This window comes from Carassius gibelio, chromosome A16 (genome assembly GCF_023724105.1).
Source record: "Carassius gibelio isolate Cgi1373 ecotype wild population from Czech Republic chromosome A16, carGib1.2-hapl.c, whole genome shotgun sequence".
Lineage (NCBI taxonomy): Eukaryota > Metazoa > Chordata > Actinopteri > Cypriniformes > Cyprinidae > Carassius > Carassius gibelio.
This window is the reverse complement of record NC_068386.1, coordinates 9623153-9641788: the sequence shown is the minus strand read 5'-3', so window position 1 is coordinate 9641788 and position 18636 is coordinate 9623153. Positions and strand designations below refer to the sequence as shown.

The following is an 18636-nucleotide window of genomic DNA, read 5'->3' as shown; positions in this document are numbered from 1 at the left end:
ATAAACACGCCTGTTGCCATCCTTCCTGCGTCACTGAGCGTTACGTGTTTATGGGGAATTTTGGTTTTCGGAGTTACTGTAATAACTCGAAGGCATAAAAATGATAATATGGTTTCTTCCGGTTGGTTTAATTTCAAAACGCAAACACTTAAGCGTTAACTTACTAAAAAATACATATGACACGTCATATACTGTATAAGTGTATATGCCTGATCAAATTCTATAAACAGTGAAGCAGTTTTTAAAGGATTAGATGTCCAATTTACGTATTCAAGAAGGGTTTATTTTTTAGAAATATTACTTTTAAGGAACACCTACAACAAGGACTCATCTGATCTAGTAAACCTTCAGACACTCCATATGTTGTGGAAAAGATTAAAGAACAGATAAGTGATCGAAGATAAAAGACAAAAAGAACATAATTATGAGTATGTCGAGATGCTGTCAAATCCATCGTATATAACCAAATAAAATATTAGACACTTCGCAGGCAATACCATAATCACTGGAAAGCTGTGAGTGGGATGCAGGAAATAGGCCTAGTAGTCTGGTCTTGAACCAAGAAGAAACTTGGCACAATCTTTAAGAAGTATCACACGCTACCTGCTGACATATGACAACATGTGGATAAAAAACCTGTGAAGTGGTATCTACTGCCAGTGACAATGGGAGTAAAGGTGTTTGAAAAGCTACAGAAATGCTAAAGGTGTTATTTTGGGGGTGTAGTATCTTCATACATCAGAATGGCTTGGAGGAGGCATATGGGCCATTTGGTGTTCTTGAAACTAAATGGGTGCTCAGTTAGATTGTTTATGGCACTCCAACTCTGAGCTGTTAGAGACGTAAACATTATTGTCCAAATTTAAACCTTCCACCTGTTAACCTGTTTCCAGCCTCGTTTTATCTGAACAGTTCTAAAAGATTCAAACTGGAACAATCTAAGCTAGAATAATACAGTATGTAGGCCTATAGAGCTTTGTTGTTTGACAAATATATTAACAAAACATTTTTATCCATGTGACACAGAACTAGGTTTTGAAGCATGTTTGGGTGAGTTATTACATTTTGCAGATATGCATTTCGATGTCTCATTAAACCGTTGTGAAAATTGCACAGTTTAGAGAATAAAAAAAATTTACTATAGCGGTTGAGAGAAAAACATTTAGTTGGCTAGCTTTTATTGAAGTAGACTAATCTTGTTTTAAGCATTTGAAAGTTTTCAATGTTTACATTACTATTTATGCTATACAATTTATTGCTTTTTTTCATTTAAAAATCCTTCATCTGTGGATTAAATAGCCCACTTCTGCTTATTCCTTAAGCAAACCTGTTGCATAATGTTGAACTTGTTTGCCTGTTTAATGAAAATCCGTATTTGGTGACGGAAGTGCACACCCTCTGGAAGCAACCTTGGTTAAGCTTTCCGGGGGCTTGGCCTAGGTTTGTATCCTATGTTTGGAAAGTAGGTCGGGTGGGAGGCTCTTGACGGTCAAACGCAATTTGAGAAGAGGTCAAATGACCAAATTTGACAGTGTTGTGGGAGAAACATCTACATACACACATAAAGCAAATACTAAATATGATACTACTGCTACACTCGAAGGACAAATCATGAAAAGTATTTATTATGCAAATTTATGTTCTAGAGCTATATTATGGTATATATTACTCAACTTATTCAGATAGATAGATAGATAGATAGATAGATAGACAGACAGATAGATAGATAGATAGATAGATAGATAGATAGATAGATAGATAGATAGATAGATAGATAGATAGATAGATAGATAGATAGATAGATAGATAGATACAAGCTTTCGATACATTCTCATACTTGAGCCAATTTGAAGTACTTCACAAGCGCCACCTGTTGCTTAAAAATAACATTACACTCAATATAGTTAGAGAAAATTAAATTTCAAAGCCATTACAGGCATATAATCATTTTTCCGTTTCGATAGCATACTAATGACAATAAATGTTCAGTAGCTATATTGTGGGTTACACTCGCCCAAGAATAAAAAAATCAACATATTTCGTTCTTTATTCATTAATACTGTGTTACTGGGAGCTCAGAGTGTGTTTTTTTTTAAATTTACAGTTCCTCACAAAAATTGCTTAACAACCAAAGACTTTCAGAGAATAAGCAATTACTGGGATGAACATGTAATAAAAATTGTGACAGCTGCAGTGAGAAGTAACCATTATTTTCCTCCACCGTCTGCTCTCCGTGATAAAATTTGTGAAATAGGCCAGCGACAAGATGAGGAAGATGTAGTAAAGAGACTTGTTTCACAATTTTTTACACGTATGTCATCCTGTTTGTGATGTGATACTAGGGTTCCTCTTTGACTGCCAGTTTTCATCTCAGAGAAAAACAGCTTTGATAATACATTTAAGAACCTTTGAGACACACTATTGTTAAATTCTTAAAATGATTAATGACAAAGGGAAGCTGCGGTAAAAAAAAAAAAAATTTCAGCATTTATTATACGTATGTCATCTTGTGACACTATGGTTCCTCTTTGGTTGTCAGTTTTCATCTTGGAGAAAAACAGCTTTTGTACTTTCCATCTCTTTTGCTTTTCTCTCCTCAATAACGTGTTCTCATTACTTCAGTCTTTTTAATCATCTGCTTGCTCAGAAATACAGCGGAATACCAGAATACAGCACAGTGCATTCCCTAACTGCTATCTGGAAGGACGTGATATTGAAATTTTTGTTCTCTCTTTCACTTACTGGGGGTGTGGCATATGCTCTAGTGTTGAAATCAGAGGCTTGAGATTTGCGAAAGACAATATCTGCCAACAGCAGACAATTTTTACCAACAGCAAAAACCGAAGGTAAGAACCCCTTCATATGATCAATGTGTAGGCTATGCAAAAATCTGTGTGAAATTAAACAACTCTAATGTGTGCTAATGAACAGCAGTTTCTCCTTGTCTTTATTAGTAAGACATAGTGTGTTATTAAATGACAAATTTGTTTTTGTGACTGTGAAAGAGCTTTAGCCTGATTACGTTTTTGTGACAGTATGTTTTTTTCAGTGTTTAAGTTTTAATATAACAGCAGCTTCTGAAAGCAAAACTTTTTTTAAGATACACATTGTTCTAAAGCAAAGTAAAATAGAAACTTAAGAAGATAGGAGAAAGTAAAATCATGGCTTTTGACCCCCAGTGAGCCACCAATGGTGAAAATGGTTAGGAAAAAAAACACTAGGAAGAAATATTGGGAGAAACGAAGGCTCTGAGGAGAAGCCCTTCTATTGGAGCTAACATGAGAAGTAGCTTTAATAGAAAACTTTCCAATATTTTCTGAAATTTTAAGAACATTAAGAGGCATCCTAGAGATATCATGGAGCTAATATGAATTGTGATGAATATGTGGGAGGAATAATATTAGTGCTTACTGTACAGAAAGGATAAATAAAGTGATAGTGGAAGGAGGGAAACAAAGAAAAACAACCTCTGTATAGAGAGCAGGTGTTTTAATTTAACTAAACAGATTAGTCTTTATTCTATACCTAATCAAAGAATGTGTCTACCTATTAAGGTAATTACAGAGCAAAAAAATAAATAAATCTTAATCCTATTCTTAATCTTTTTAATGCTCTTTTTTTTCTCTCTAATGGAGAAATGTGGAAATACAAATGATTTGTCAAGCGTTCTCTTGTGTCTTCTTTTGCCCAGCACGGGACGGTATCTAACATTCTAAACTATTTAACAGCTTTAGGTCACAGTTACCAGTAGTTTGTATTCAAAAATATTCTGAATAGACCTGTGGGATAGACTTATTATTTTACATTAAGGATAACATCGCTTCTCTTCTGAATATAAGCCTAATACAATTTTGCTTTGAGACATGTTTGACTTTAAATTTGTTTTGTGAGTGTGGTTTATCCCTCTTAATCATGTCATATTCAGAACTTTCAGAAAATTCAAACAATACCCCCCCCCCCCCCATGTTTCTATTGGCAATAGTCACATGTGGCACGTGAATAATTGTGTCTGCTGTTATTTAACCATTTGTCATTTATTTATTTTAGTTCTGGGGAAAATGCAGACGCATTCGGAACAAAATCAAGAAGTTACCACACCGCTTTATTTAAACGGAAGTACACCAAGCAAATCAACAGGTATTATTTCTCATAAAGATTTTAGAAGGTCTATCTGTGACCATGGCATGTCTTTTCAATTTTTGTTGTGATCTTACAAAAACATAAAAAACCATACTGATTCAAAACTTCTGAATTTAGTTAAAAACTATTTTTAATTAAAATATTATATGTTAAATATTAATACAATTATTAAAAATGACATTCATTGTTCACCCTAAAAAGGGAGTAAATTGATTATTTTAAATAATTTTGATCCGTACTGTTACAGATGCAAGCTTGTGCGACAGCCTACAGTGTTACATGGTCCTGAACATAACAGAGAAGGCAGCTATTAGCTCAATATGCTTCATAGCCGGCCCTGTGACATTCCTGGAAAACATTTTGGTCCTTTTGGTCATTGCAAGCTCCACTACTCTGCGCAGACGGCCATCATATCTGTTCATCAGCAGCTTGGCACTGGCCGACACCTTTGCCAGCTGTTTCTTCACCTTCGCTTTTCTAGATTTCCATGTTTATAATCAGAGGGACGGCCCTAATATCTATCTGTTCAAGCTGGGTGGCGTCACAATGGCTTTCACGGGCTCTGTGGGAAGCCTGCTGCTGACAGCGCTGGACCGTTATCTCTGCATCTACAAGCCTTCCAATTACAAGGTGCTACTCACACGCACTAGAGCCAAGCTGGCTATTGTATTATTATGGTGTGTAACGATTTTAATTTCATTTCTTCCTCTGATGGGTTGGAGGTGCAAAACCAAGTTTGATCCTCCATGCTCTCGTCTCTACCCTTATGTGGATCGTCACTACATGGCCTTCTGGACGGGCTTCCAACTTGTGGTGCTATTCACTATCATAGTGGCTTATGTTCTCATCCTGTGGAAAGCAAATCGTCATGAAACCGCTATGGGTGGACCTAAGTCCGGGAGGCAGAGCGTGAAAGGACAGGCTCGAATGCGAATGGACATTCAGCTTGCACGTACCTTCAGTCTGATTCTCCTTATCCTTGCTGTTTGTTGGCTGCCGGTCCTGTGCTTTATGATGGTGGATGTCACAGTGACCCTTACAAAAAAACAACAACGAATGTTCGCTTTCTGTTGCACACTTTGCCTGGTCAACTCATGCGTAAACCCGCTTCTATACGCCCTACGCTGCAAAGAACTGAGGGCAGAACTGTTTGCATTGTTAGCATGTCGCAAGGCATGCAGGCAACCTATGTTGGGAAACACTAGTGGCCAAAGAAAGCAAAATGGTTCTGGGATTAGCAAGAAGGTTAAAGATCAGGCTGTTAGTGATAGTAATCCAGATACTATTTCTGAAAGCGTAGACAAGCAGTAAAAGATCACATAAATATGATTTAAAGTCCTTTTGTATTAATCATTTTCCAACTTTTAATACATTTGATATATTTAACAAATGTAGTACTGCAGGATTATAATTTAGGTTAGCACACATTGTATTAAATATTATAGATGTATATACTTTTTGTACATTTCAAAATTCCAGAAAACATTGTTTTGGGATATAAAAATGCAGGATATCAAATAAATAGCAGTGAAATAATCAAATGAAGAATGTTTGTATACTAACAAAGAACTTAAGAATTTTGATGTGTGTGTCAGAACTATGGACATGTCTGTGTGTGTTTTTTCCCTGTGACTATGGAACACCAAAAGGGACAAAATAAGGAGGAGGATCTTATAGACTGGCAATTGTTGACCCGCCATCACCTCTGCGTAGTCGCTCCTCCTGCTCCTGCTTTAATTTTACTTTAGCAGTGGTGTATTAAGTACCCGAAAGACATACTCAAGTAAAATTACAGATATCTTACCAGAAGATGACTATTGATATTTCTTGAGTATAAATCTTAAATTATATTATATTTATTGTACTTAAGTATGAAAAGTAAATGGAAAAGGAGAAAATACATGTTCATACACAGCTTGAGCAGCAAGATTGTGTTCAGTTTTAACTCTTTCTTCCATTTTGTATTTTTGGGTAAGAATAAAAAGCACTTCATTCTGGTACTTAGTGTCTTTCATTCCAACATAAGAAAACGTTTCTGGAATCTGCATCTGAAATAGCATACGCAGTTAAATGTATCTCAGAGGGGACATGGACGCATTTAACCTCCAGTTACAGTTGCATAAGTTATGCTTTTAAACATAAAACGTTGAATACTGATATTTATGACATGAAACAAATAGTCGAAATGTTAAATTAAAACCGCCAGTAGGTGGCAGCAGGTGACTGTAAATAAGTGAGTCATTGAGATTCAACTGATTCATGCAAACGACTGATTCATTCAGGAACAAATTCAACCATTCATTCAAAAAGCTGATTCATTCACTGAGTAAACACTGTCCATTGCTCAGAAAGGCATAACAGTGTTGTGAGCTTTGTTTGGAACTATTTACGTTAGCAAAATTGAGCAAAAACAAACAATATTGTGTAGGAAATGTAAGTCATCCTATTAAATGATTATTACATTTCTTTTCATGCTAATATCTGGAGGAAAAAAAGGTACTCTTTGTGTGCTATAGATTAAGTTTACTATATAAAATTCTATAAATATAAAAAACATAGAAGCATTTTTGTACAATTTAAACAAATGGATTAATAAATCACGTGTGTGCACTCTGTGTGATGGTGATACACTCAATAATGTCAGATTGTCGTTAAAACAACAGTACTTACCATATTATCGCAGAATATATAGCCTACTGTATATTGCAAAGTACACCCTAGCCTTGACTTAAGTCTTATGACTTAAGACTTTATTTTGTACTGTAGTAGGCTAAGTAACGAATATGCCTCAGGGAAATGTATCAGAGTAAAAGTATACATTTTAATTAGGAAATGTAGTGGAGTAAAAGTTGGCAGAAATATAAAAACTCAAGTAAAGTAGTCCTACAGATACTCCCAAAAATACTTAAGCAATGTAACAAAGTATTATTACTTTGTTACATTATGCCCACTGATATTTAGGAGAATAATACTTTACTCTGGCTACTTCATTGTAATGCATCAGTAACATTTTCTGGATGTCAACCTTCAGTTTATTTAAACAGTATTGTTTGAGGAGCTCTGTATTGTTTTAGACACATTCATGAAGAGTGTATTAATATATATCAATTTATCTATTTATCAATAAGGCCTACATCATTATCTGCTATTTTTCATGTTTTACTTTTTATGGTACTTTCATTGGATTGGGTCAAAATTGACAAATATTGGCATGCAAAAGAGTGTGATATTCATAAGGAATCAACAGTGTGGTGGAATGACCCCCACTTTGTGTCTCTATACATGTAGGTGGTTTAAATGTAAAGAGACAGTACGGAAATGATTCCTTGTGAGTTGAAAGACTGCTTTGAAAGCTAAAACAAACAGAAACCAACATGCAAATCCTTCAGAAAAATGGCCATTTGCCAAAAAACTATTGCACTCAATAAATGTTGATCAGAGTCAAAAGACTGTAAGGCACCAATCAGGATTAGGTAGTTGGAGGAGTGGGCATATGAGAACAAAGCTTCACAAATTGAAAGTTTTGTTTCTAAGAGTTAATGAAATACTGATCCACAAGGTGTTTGGGTAAATTGAAAGAGTTCAGTGTGCGTGTAAAGATGTTTTAAATGCTATAATGATTATATATGGAACTTATTGTTAATATTATGTTAATTTATAGTAAAAGTATTATATGCAAATAACATGCACATTAAACGTCGTGCAAGAGGCCTGTTTATACAGAAGAAAATTAAACAATGGCAAGCATAAACCTGAGTAAGTATAACTATCACTTTCATTATTTGGATCAATACATCACTGGAAACTATGTTTAAAAAAGAGGGCATCCGTATGGACCTAGTATCACAGGTTGGGATGATTACTACTATAGTAGATTTACTAAAAAAGTAAACGATTTTTATATATGTTTTACATTTATGCACTATACTTTGCACTATACTATACTTTTTTGTTGCTAAGTAACAATTTAAATATGATTTAATGATACTGGGTGAAAAAGCAAACTAGTTTTTAACATAAAACCCCCTCTCTGCGAATGGTACAGTCCTCTGCGTTGTCGCTTTAGCATTTTTGCTACAAATCTGGCACTTTGTGTTTAAACTGGTGCGCGATCAGAGGGGGAGCCAGCAAGAGGCTGCGAAGCACAATAAAACCCCGAGAAAGTCGATTCTGAAAGTATTCGACGCATTTTAATATCGCAAAGGTGTTGTTTACCGTTGGTTTGGTCTATTAAATCAGCGATCATGGCTTGTGGCGCGACACTGAAGCGATCTATGGAGTTTGAGGCCCTTCTCAGCCCGCAGTCCCCCAAGCGGAGGAGGTGCAATCCTCTACCGGGGACTCCGACTGCTCCTTCCCCGCAGAGGTGCGGTCTACGCCCGTCAACAGAGAGCCCGGCACACTCGATGTCGCCCCAGTCCATGGGTGGAGAACACCGGTTAACCCCAGGTGACAAAATACTTGATTCTCGCCATTTACCGTCGTTTCTTTTTCCTTTTTTACATGGTGGAGGGCAATGGGGGGGTTGTTTAATCTCAGCTAACCAGCTAACGTTAGTGGGTAAGTTATTTGAATTTCGACAGTTAATTTCATTCCTCCTTAAGCTGTTGTGAGTAATGATTCGGATGTATAAGGTTGTATCTTGATGGATGTTAAAGTAGTGGGTTTGGGCTGTAGTTAATTATGCAGTTCGGATGAATAGCTGTTTTGAGCTCGGCTAGCTAGGCTGAAAACGGCCTTTAATACAGACTGACTGACACAGAGCTTGATTTAACTCCTATGGCTTAACGTTAGTATAAACACATGCACACACAGTCGTCGACCATTACTACCTTAAACAAGACAGAGTCTTACTACAAACGCATAGCTCTGGCCTGGATGGTTAACGTTTATCTATGCGTTCAGCCAGTTAGTTTATCAGCAGGATTGAACCATTATGTCCAAACAAAGAGGAAAGGTGGGAACGTGCGCGAGCGTGCGATGGCATTATTTCATTTTGAATACAGCATATGACTATGACTTGTGGCGCTCATGGTCTATTTTGTTCAACGACATTGAAGAGCAGACGATACTTTCTTGTGTGTGTGTGTGTGTATATAAATAAAGTTGCACTGCTTTGTGTACCGGGGTAACCACTGTATTTCAGTTTTTCTGTAAGCCGAATAGGGGTGTGAACCTACACTGGCCTCACGGTTCGGTTCGGTTACGATTATCATATCATCGATTTGGTTAAATTCGATATCAAGATGCATCACAATTCATGGACAATGCAGTGCATCCTCAATTTATGTGAATTTTACCTCACATTTACAATTTTGTCTTTAAATACAAGCAGTCAGATATATAAACTCTACCTGACCTGGTTTCTTAAAGGTTTAGTTCACCCATAAATTAAAATTATGTCATTAACTCACCCTCATGTCTTTCCAAACCCGTAAGACCTTCGTTCATCTTCAGAACACAGTTTAAGATATTTTAGATTTAGTCCGAGAGCTTCCTGTCCCTCCATTGAAACTGTGTGTATGGTATACTATCCATGTCCAGAAAGCTAAGAAAAACATCAACAAAGTAGTCCATGTGACATCAGAGGATCAGTTAGAATTTGTTGAAACATCAAAAATAAATTTTGGTCCAAAAATAAAAATTATGACTTTATTCAGCATTGTGGAGGACTGATTTGGAAAGACATGAGGGTGAGTCATTAGTTACACAGTTTTCATTTTGGGGTGAATTAACCCTTTAAAGGTGCAGTAGGGGACTTTTGTAAAAAAAAAAAAAATAGTTTTTTTTTTACATATTTATTAAACCTGTCATTATGTCCTGACAGTAGAATATGAGACAGATAATCTGTGAAAAAAAATCAAGCTCCTCTGCCTCCTCCCACTGGTCCTATTGCCATTTGCAGTTACTGACGCTCCGGGTAAGAAATCAACCAATCAGAGCTGCGGTCCGTAACTTTGTGTTCAAAATGTAGAAAAATGTATATAATAAGCGAGTACACCATGAATCCATTTTCCAAACCGTGTTTTTGGCTTGTCCTGAATCATTAGGGTACACCTATAATAAGTGTTTTTATATTCGTACTATTGTAGATTGCTTCGGGGATACCGCGGCGGAGTAACCCAGTACCTTTGTGATTCTTCATAGACATAAACAGAGAGAAGTAGTTCCGGCTACGATGTTCTTCCGCAAGACGCAAGCAGTTCTGTTTATTAACCGCTAGAGCATCAAAAGTTCCCTACCACAGCTTTAAGTAAGTGGTATTACCCCCTGCTAGTGATGTGACAATTGAACAGAAGCATCTCAGAGCTTGTCAGGCTTTTATTTGTGCATGTAACTTGAATCGATCTGTGGAATATGTGGTTGATCCCTCGTCCTATGAAGGGTCTTTCACGGACTTTTGGCTGCTATATTTTAGAAACCACCAGATAACGCTGTTTTCGAGAGACACACATGATTTACACACAGCCTGTGTCTTCTCCAGGTCTTGCTCAGGTTGTTCATAAAAGGCAAAATGTGGCCAGATGTCGGCTTTTAAAGTAGTTGTAGCATTTTTAATAAAAATGTTTTGCCTTGCCTCCCTCTGGCATTAAGTGCATTCGATTTGAAGCAGCACTGTGCAGGATGAGTGTATGATATCAACTCTGTACATGAGGATCCGTCTGCCGTTCTTGATGTCATACACTGATCATTCTGCACAGCGGTGCTTCAAGCTGAATGCCCCTAATGTATGCTACCACAACAAAGAATGAATGCAACAAATGACTTCAGAAAAGCGTCAGTGCGTTATAATCCGTTATGATCTATTACTAAACCCATACTGAATCGTCCTCATCTGCATCGAAGAAACAATTAATTTCGACACCCCTAAAGTAGAACCTTTTTTTTTTTTTTTTTTACTTGTTGATCTGAGTAGTCAAATTGAATGTGAAAATGAGTAAAAAAAAAAATTGTGCAGAACGGTGATATAAACAGGCCTTAATTCATTCATTCAGAAGTGTTCATGGCTTTTTTTTCCCCCCCTTGTACAACAAGAAGCAGCCTTTTATAATGCCTGAGATCTTTTATTTTATTTTTTATTCACAAAATCGTGTTATAGTATTAGTAACCTGTGTGAATACATTAAGCAGGCTAATGGGGTGTTAGTATGTGAAGTTTGCTGGTGAATCTGTTATTGTTATTCTGAGATGTTAAAATAATTGGTTAGCAATATAAATAATAATTTACATCTGGTGCTAAACTCAATTCCTGGAGGGCCAGAGCCCTGCATAGTTTAGATTCTACCCTAATTAAGTACACCTGATCCAAATAATCAAGTCTTTCAGGCTTATTTGCAAGCTACAAAGTATGTTGTTGAAGCAGGGTTGGACAAAACTCTGAAGGGCTCTGGCCCTCTAGGAATTGAGTTTGACACCCCTGGATTAGATGCAACCCTAATTAAACAAACCTGATTCAACTAATCCAGTCCTTCAGGCTTATTTGAAAGCTACATAGTATGTGTGTTGAAGCAGGGTTGGAACTAAACTCTGCAGGGCTCTTGCCCTCCAGGAATTGAGTTCGACACCCCTGATTTACAAGTTCATTCAGTTTTATTTTCATAATGTGATTTGTGACAAATAATTGTTAAAAATCAGTAACCTCTGTCTTTATTTCATGCCATGTTTGAGGTTGCTACATCCAGTTTGTTGTTCTAAGACTAACATTCAAACACAAATGCCATTTGCTTCATACTAATTAACATGATCATCTACAACACACTGAATCTCAAACAAAGTGAATCATGCTCCCTGCAGGAAACCCCATGGGCATGAGTCCCTAAGCTTGAGGGCACTTCCTGCCATTTTGGGGTTTTTAAATTCCCTCCTCAAAGCCTCAGCAGTGTAATGAATAAGATGCCTCAACTTAGGTCTGCAGGATAAGTCGAAATGAAATCATAATCGTGATTAGGCCAAAACTGAGATTGTCAAGCGTATCTTTAAGGCTGCATTTACACTGCAGGTCTTGATGCTCAAATCCGAATTTCTGACTATATCTGATTTTTTTTTTGACGACCCGCTTACATCATCTTTTAAAAGTGACCCCTATCCGATTTTTGCATTTACACTATACACTGCTGAAACTACCAAAAGTAGACATCCTGACCCGGAAAAGGAAGTAAACGGCACGAAATACAATGGATGCATATGCAAATAAAATTATTTATATAGTGTTTTGCTTTCTACTATATTTGGAAAATTAAAAAAAACAAAAAAATCTGTAAAACTTTGGTCTCATATAGTGGTGAAAAAAAGAGGAGAGCCCTTTATTTCTGTAACAGCCCTGCATTTTTTTTTCTTCGCCCCAAAGACTTAAAAGACATGAAACCTCCGCATTGCTCAACTGTGTGTATCCTTCGGCCTCCATCACGCTAATAATACGTCATGTGATCTCAGTTTGTGGTGTCCACCTGAGTTGACGTCACTTTTTTTTAATGATGTACGACTCTCATATAGTGGGGAATATCCGATTTGTCTGCTTACATGGCACACGCAAATGCACGTATCCGATTCATATCCGATTTATTGCCACATATGAATGAAGCCTGAATCCGATCTGAGAAAATCTGAATCCATGCGGTTTTTTCCTGCTTACACATTCACCGGTCATATCCGATCTGTGCCACATGAGAGGAAAAAATCGGAATTGGGTCACTTGAACCATGAAGTGTAAATGGGGCCTAAGTGAAGCATGGTTCTGTGATCAGCAGTAAATCTCCATCCAAAGGCCAGAGGTCGCTGCAGCTGAATAAACAGATTTTTCTGCTTTTATTGATTCAACGTGACTAAAAACACACAACTATCACAATATTTGGTTTATCTGAGTTTGTCTTACAATTTTCATTATAATACAGTATATAATAATGCAGTGCTAATCGACAAAGACTTTATTTATCACTGCTTCGGATACGATTCAATATTTATTGCATGCCTTATTCTGTGTAAGAAGCCATAATCTCACAGAAGGATTTATTTCAAACACTCTGACATTAAAGTCAGTTTGGAGTAAAAACATATTAAATGTGGTATTTTCACATGCTTACAGATGAAGCAGAAATTACTATACAGAGCTGTAGTTCATTGAGAAGCTACGCAAACTTTGTATGATTATATCATCCGCAATTATTATTATTTTTTTTTATATATACTTTTTTTTGAGTAAGTTGACCGTGAACTATGGCTCTGTGTAGTATATGCTGCTCCATCTGAAAGCAGGTGATGGAGATTTACTACTGATTATAAAACTGCCATTACTGACAAGATACACATGATAATAGCATTCCAGCTCTAAATCAAATCTGCACCCACTTATGCATACCCCCCCACCCCCCAACAGTCCAGTTCATCCCACACCTACATTGTGGAGGTATTATCCCTGTTCTGTGCTTTTGGGCCTTGAATCACTCCCCATCCTCTTAGGAAGCCACTGTTATTGATTGCTTGGTCTGACCATGTAAGATTACAGTTGCTAAGTAACCTGTTCGACCTAGTCTCAGCATCTGATGTAGGCGAAGGGGCTCAACTGTCATTCAAGGGGGCTGGTGTAGCCCAGTAACTGTCACTGACAATTTCTTGCACATTTCTGTAGCTGTAGTATCTCAAATTTATTTTTGCATAATCTGAAAAATTATTTTACACTAAAAATTGATCTCTTTCTCATTATCATGGAATCCAAAACCTGTTAGAATTCTTTGGACTGCAGTAGGGTTTCAACGAAGGATTTTTTGATAATTGATTAATCTGTTGATTTATTTCTTTAAAATAAGTTGTTTGTTTCAACCCCTCCAAAAAATAATAGTAATAATAATACATTAATTACAAGTTATTTTAGAAAAATTTATATTTGAGTTTTGAATTAATACGCACTTAATATTGCGTTGTCTGTTTGATGTACATGCCTGGCACATATTTACTAAAGTGTGGGGTGTAACAGATTTAAGTGACTTACTGATATTTACAGATAAGGATACAGTCATAAGTTTTTGTGAAAACTCTTTGCGCGCTGAGGAAGAAAGATCTTGAGTGAGAGGGCAATCGGGTTAAACTACATGCTTTGTTTGAAGCACTTATATTTAAGTCAACTTGGGTTGTGGCTTTTCTCGCAACAGATTATTTATTTATTTATTTTTTATATAAAATCTTGTTCCACAGAAGGGAGTCATACAGTTTTAGAAGGACAAGAAGACGAGTACCTGCTGAAAGAATAAAAAATTTAGGGTGTCCTATTTAATCGGTCTTATTTTTGTCTGTTTTGGACCAAAACCATACAATGTTCATTAACAGCGCTGTTTTCAACACATCCATCTATTGTGAGGAAGAACCCTCATTACAAGATTATCTACACTTCATTAGTGAGTCCTTTGCTTCTATTATACTCCTTTCTATAGATAACGCTGGTGGAAAGTTGTGCTTGAGCCCTCATAACACCTCTTTATTGGGAACGCTAAGCCTTCCTGTGTTTAAGCAAATAAAAAGCAGATCAGATGAGAGCTATGCTGTAAACACAGGAAGTCCCTTCTGCAGTGGTTTTATGTTGTATCCACACTGCCTGCTTTGTTGGAATGAATTGATATCAAGACAGAGAAGCTGGCACACCTGGAGTTGTCCTCCTTTTTTTCGTCCTTTAGTTGAAGGCTGATGCTAATAGAAGGGGAAACCCTGAGCTTTCCACCCAAGTTAAGTGATGAAAGCGTCCTCCAATAGATCTCCACCCTTGAAGCTTTGAATGACCTACATTCAGGAAGTTAAGATGCTCGCCCTCCAAATACTCATCTTTGTGATAAATTAAGACGACTATAGAAGATCATTTTATAAAGAGTTTAGCTTATGAAAGTCATGCTGGTTTGTAATCGTAATTTTGTGCTGTCCATTTATTGAAGGTTAAGACTAAACACAGTTTTTCTAGAAAGAGACTCAGTATGTTCCCGGTTGCAGTGCTCCCCTCCGCATTGCAGTCCTGTTACCCAGATTTGGTTTCCAGAAATAAGCCTGACCCACCTTAAAGCCAAACCAAACTAAATTTCATACCATTTTATTCCCTCTTGTATGTGTTTGCTTATGATGTTGTCAATGTACCCTTTTGGCTGATTATAAAACTGAACTGAAACTTATTTCTTCACTTTTTCTTTTCATCATGGGATCTGTGCTGAAAGCAGGATATCCTCTGTGCATTGTGTATGTTTGAAGTAATGCAAGTGATTTACTGGTGTCCTCAACTACTTTGTTTTTAAAGATGATTGAACACAAGGAAGTTTATTCCTTGGGATTGATGGTATTCCAGAAATACTTTGGGGGGGGGGCGGGGGGTGACTTTTTTTCTCTCTTAAATTTAAGCTCCGTTATCATTGTTATTAACTCTTGATTGTGTTTATTTGACCCCCCACAGAGCAGATCTTCCAGAACATTCGTCAGGAGTACAGCCGTTATCAGAGGCGACGGCAGTTGGAAGGGGCCTTCAACCAGACTGAGCCCTGCAGCTCCACTGATATCCAGAGCTCCAGTCCTGCCCTCACCTCCCCCAGCTCTCCAACAGGTCAGCCCACTCAAAACATATGGCACTTTTACACCGCATGGTATGGCTCGGTAAGGTTCACTTTTGGGAGGGGGTTTCCACTAGGTACAGTACCTGGTATCTGGTACTTTTTTTTAGTTCCAAGTGAACCGTAAAACCTTTAAAAAAAGTCACGTGACATTCAGCCAAGTATGGTGACCCATACTCAGAATTTGTGCTCTGCATTTAACCCATCCAAAGTGCACACACACACTGTGAACACACACCCGGAGCAGTGAGCAGCCATTCATGCTGCGGCGCCCGGGGAGCAGTTGGGGGTTCAGTGCCTTGCTCAAGGGCACCTAAGTCGTGGTATTGAAGGTGGAGAGAGAACTGTACATGCACTCCCCCCACCCACAATTCCTGCCGGCCCGGGACTCGAACTCACAACATTTCGATTGGGAGTCCGACTCTCTAACCATTAGGCCACGACTTCCCAAAACATGATGTATAAACTGCTGATCACGGATTGGTTTGAGAGAATTGTCACTACCTGTCTCACTGAACTTGTGACACAAAAGACACCTAGATTTAAATCAGCAAAGGATCGAACGCAACTGCTTTGAATGAGCGCACCTTTTTTTTTTTTTTTTCATGAATTGGACAGGAGATATTCACAATAAGTGTTGGCCTTGTGTGTGGTGTGTGAGGCAGGATTCAGTTGTGAGGAAAAACTGGATCAGTCCTCTACTATGTGTGTATGCAAGATTCATTCTAAGCAATGTATAATTTTAAGGAGAAAATAAGTTGATTTTAAATTACATGGCATTAACACATCTCAGAAAAGTTGGGACAAGGCCATGTTTACCACTGTGTGTTAGCCCCTCTTCTTTTTATAACAGTCTGCAAACGTCTGGGGACTGAGGAGATAAATTGCTCAAGTTTAGCAATAGGAATGTTGTCCCATTCTTGTCTAATACAGGCTTCTAGTTGCTCAACTGTCTTAGGTCTTTGTTGCCACTTCCTCTATATGATGCGCCAAATGTTTTCTCTGGGTGAAAGATCTGGCCTGCAGGCTGTCCATTTCAGTACCCCGATCCTTCTTCTATGCAGCCATGATGTTGTAATTGATGCAGTATGTGGTCTGGCATTGTCATGTTGGAAAATGGCATGACATTTCAAAATGTCTCTTTCAACATTTGATATGTTATCTGTTTTTTATTGTGAATAAAATACAAGTTTATAAGATTTGTAAGTTATTCCATTCCCTTTTTTTACTCACAATTTGTACAGTGTCCCAACCTTTTTGGGATCAGGTTTGTAAAACACTGTTCCCCTATATATGTCAGGATTTCTTCAAAATCTCTTCTCGTCTCTTGAACCCAGTCTTGGGTCTCGTCACACCCCTAGGCGATGCGGAATGAAAAAGTTTTTCTTTTCTTATTTAAATTCTACATCCAAACATGTTGAAAGTAAAGTGACATGGTCAAGGATGGATATTCAGATTCATGTATGTTTTTAGGTGCCTCATCATTGAAGAAGGATCAGCCACTGTTCACGCTGAGGCAGGTTGGCTATTTGTGCGAGCGCCTTATTAAAGATCACGAAGAGAAGATGCGTGAAGAGTATGAACAGATACTGAACACAAAGCTTGCAGGTTCAACACATTGTGATTCCTTACAGTAATGTATTAGCTGAACTGACTGAATTATGTTCTTAATGTACTGTTTTTCTTTCTTTCTACTTCAAGAACAATACGAGTCCTTTGTGAAATTCACACAGGATCAGATTATGCGAAGATATGGCGCCAGGCCTGCAAGCTGTAAGTATATTAAATTCTTCTATTTTGTTTAGTATAAAATGTTTTACTGATTTCAGCTGTAATGTGTTTGTCCAAATTCTGATTATTGTCTCTATATTTTCAGATGTGTCTTGAAGAACGTTATAGATGGTACTACCCACCCCTCAGCAGCTGGTTGCTGTAGAACCAGCTCCCTTCACTTGAAATTTCCTCCTTTTGATTCTCTTTTTTTCCCTTTAAAAATGCTTGGGTGCCATGGTCTATCCACATTTAACTCATTTTTTTGCTGAACTGTTACTGATGGCCCAACACCAAACATGCAACTATAGATGCATTCTAAGGAAGTTTAATCTCTAAAAATTTGTGGGAAAAGATGTCAAACTACCGCTGTAAAAAGCTACCCACCCCTCAGCAGCTGGTTGCTGTAGAACCAGCTCCCTTCACTTGAAATTTCCTCCTTTTGATTCTCTTTTTTTCCCTTTAAAAATGCTTGGGTGCCATGGTCTATCCACATTTAACTCATTTTTTTGCTGAACTGTTACTGATGGCCCAACACCAAACATGCAACTATAGATGCATTCTAAGGAAGTTTAATCTCTAAAAATTTGTGGGAAAAGATGTCAAACTACCGCTGTAAAAAGCTTGGCTGATGCGATCATCTCTGTATAATGTAATGTGACTGACCTGCAGCAGATATACCGGACTCTTCCTCTATCCTTCAGTCTGTTTTTTTTTAACTCTCCAACTTTTTTCTTCTTTTTTTGACAAATAAAAGATCTGTGATAAGTCAGCATGTGTATTGAGTTCAGTTTCTTGGAGATATTTTGTAATTCTGTAGGTTTGTTTGAATGTCAACTTGAATTAGTTCACTCAAAAATGAATATTCTGTCATTTACTCACCTTCATGACGTTCCAAACATCTGACGTTTCCTCTGTGGAACACAAAAAGGAAATTTCTAAGAAAATCCTGATTGGCATCTGCTGTAGATTTAATAATAATGGGGCAATGAAGTTGTTAAAACTCCAAAATAAAAGTGGCTCCGTTGTTATTTTTAACTTTTTAACTGAATGCTCTTATTAATGAGAATTAGTGAAAGTTTGCTAATAGACGAAGATTATTAGTAAATTAAAACTGTCTAAAATAAATGTATACAGGTTTGCTCACAAGT

At 37.3% G+C, this 18636-nt stretch overlaps 2 protein-coding genes across 3 annotated transcripts; both read left to right on the top strand.

Moving 5' to 3' along the window:
* Positions 1 to 2536: 2536 nt before the first annotated feature.
* LOC128030539 (cannabinoid receptor 1) lies at positions 2537 to 5742 on the top strand. Of its 2 annotated transcripts, XM_052618251.1 has the most exons (4): positions 2537 to 2846; positions 4048 to 4137; positions 4388 to 4770; positions 4863 to 5008. In XM_052618251.1, exons 2-4 carry the CDS (start codon positions 4059 to 4061, stop codon positions 4878 to 4880), a joined length of 480 nt encoding a protein of 159 aa, XP_052474211.1. In that variant the 5' UTR covers positions 2537 to 2846; positions 4048 to 4058; the 3' UTR covers positions 4881 to 5008. The 2 variants fall into 2 exon arrangements, with proteins under 2 accessions (XP_052474211.1, XP_052474210.1); XM_052618250.1 differs by having other exon boundaries at positions 2569 to 2846; positions 4388 to 5742.
* A 2479-nt stretch (positions 5743 to 8221) lies between these two features.
* On the top strand, positions 8222 to 18257 carry LOC128030543 (akirin-1-like). The gene is made up of 5 exons (XM_052618257.1): positions 8222 to 8589; positions 15562 to 15708; positions 17189 to 17323; positions 17417 to 17488; positions 17592 to 18257. The coding sequence occupies exons 1-5, from the start codon at positions 8385 to 8387 to the stop codon at positions 17600 to 17602; spliced, it is 570 nt and encodes a 189-aa protein (XP_052474217.1). The 5' UTR covers positions 8222 to 8384; the 3' UTR covers positions 17603 to 18257.
* Positions 18258 to 18636: the final 379 nt, after the last annotated feature.

Coding starts and splice junctions, on each gene's coding strand:
- LOC128030539 (XM_052618250.1), top strand. CDS start 4,059: ATGCAGACGCATTCGGAACAAAATCAAGAAGTTACCACACCGCTTTAT. Junction 4,138..4,387: donor TACACCAAGCAAATCAACAG/GTATTATTTCTC, acceptor GTACTGTTACAG/ATGCAAGCTTGTGCGACAGC.
- LOC128030543 (XM_052618257.1), top strand. CDS start 8,385: ATGGCTTGTGGCGCGACACTGAAGCGATCTATGGAGTTTGAGGCCCTT. Junction 8,590..15,561: donor AGAACACCGGTTAACCCCAG/GTGACAAAATAC, acceptor GACCCCCCACAG/AGCAGATCTTCCAGAACATT. Junction 15,709..17,188: donor CTCCCCCAGCTCTCCAACAG/GTCAGCCCACTC, acceptor GTATGTTTTTAG/GTGCCTCATCATTGAAGAAG.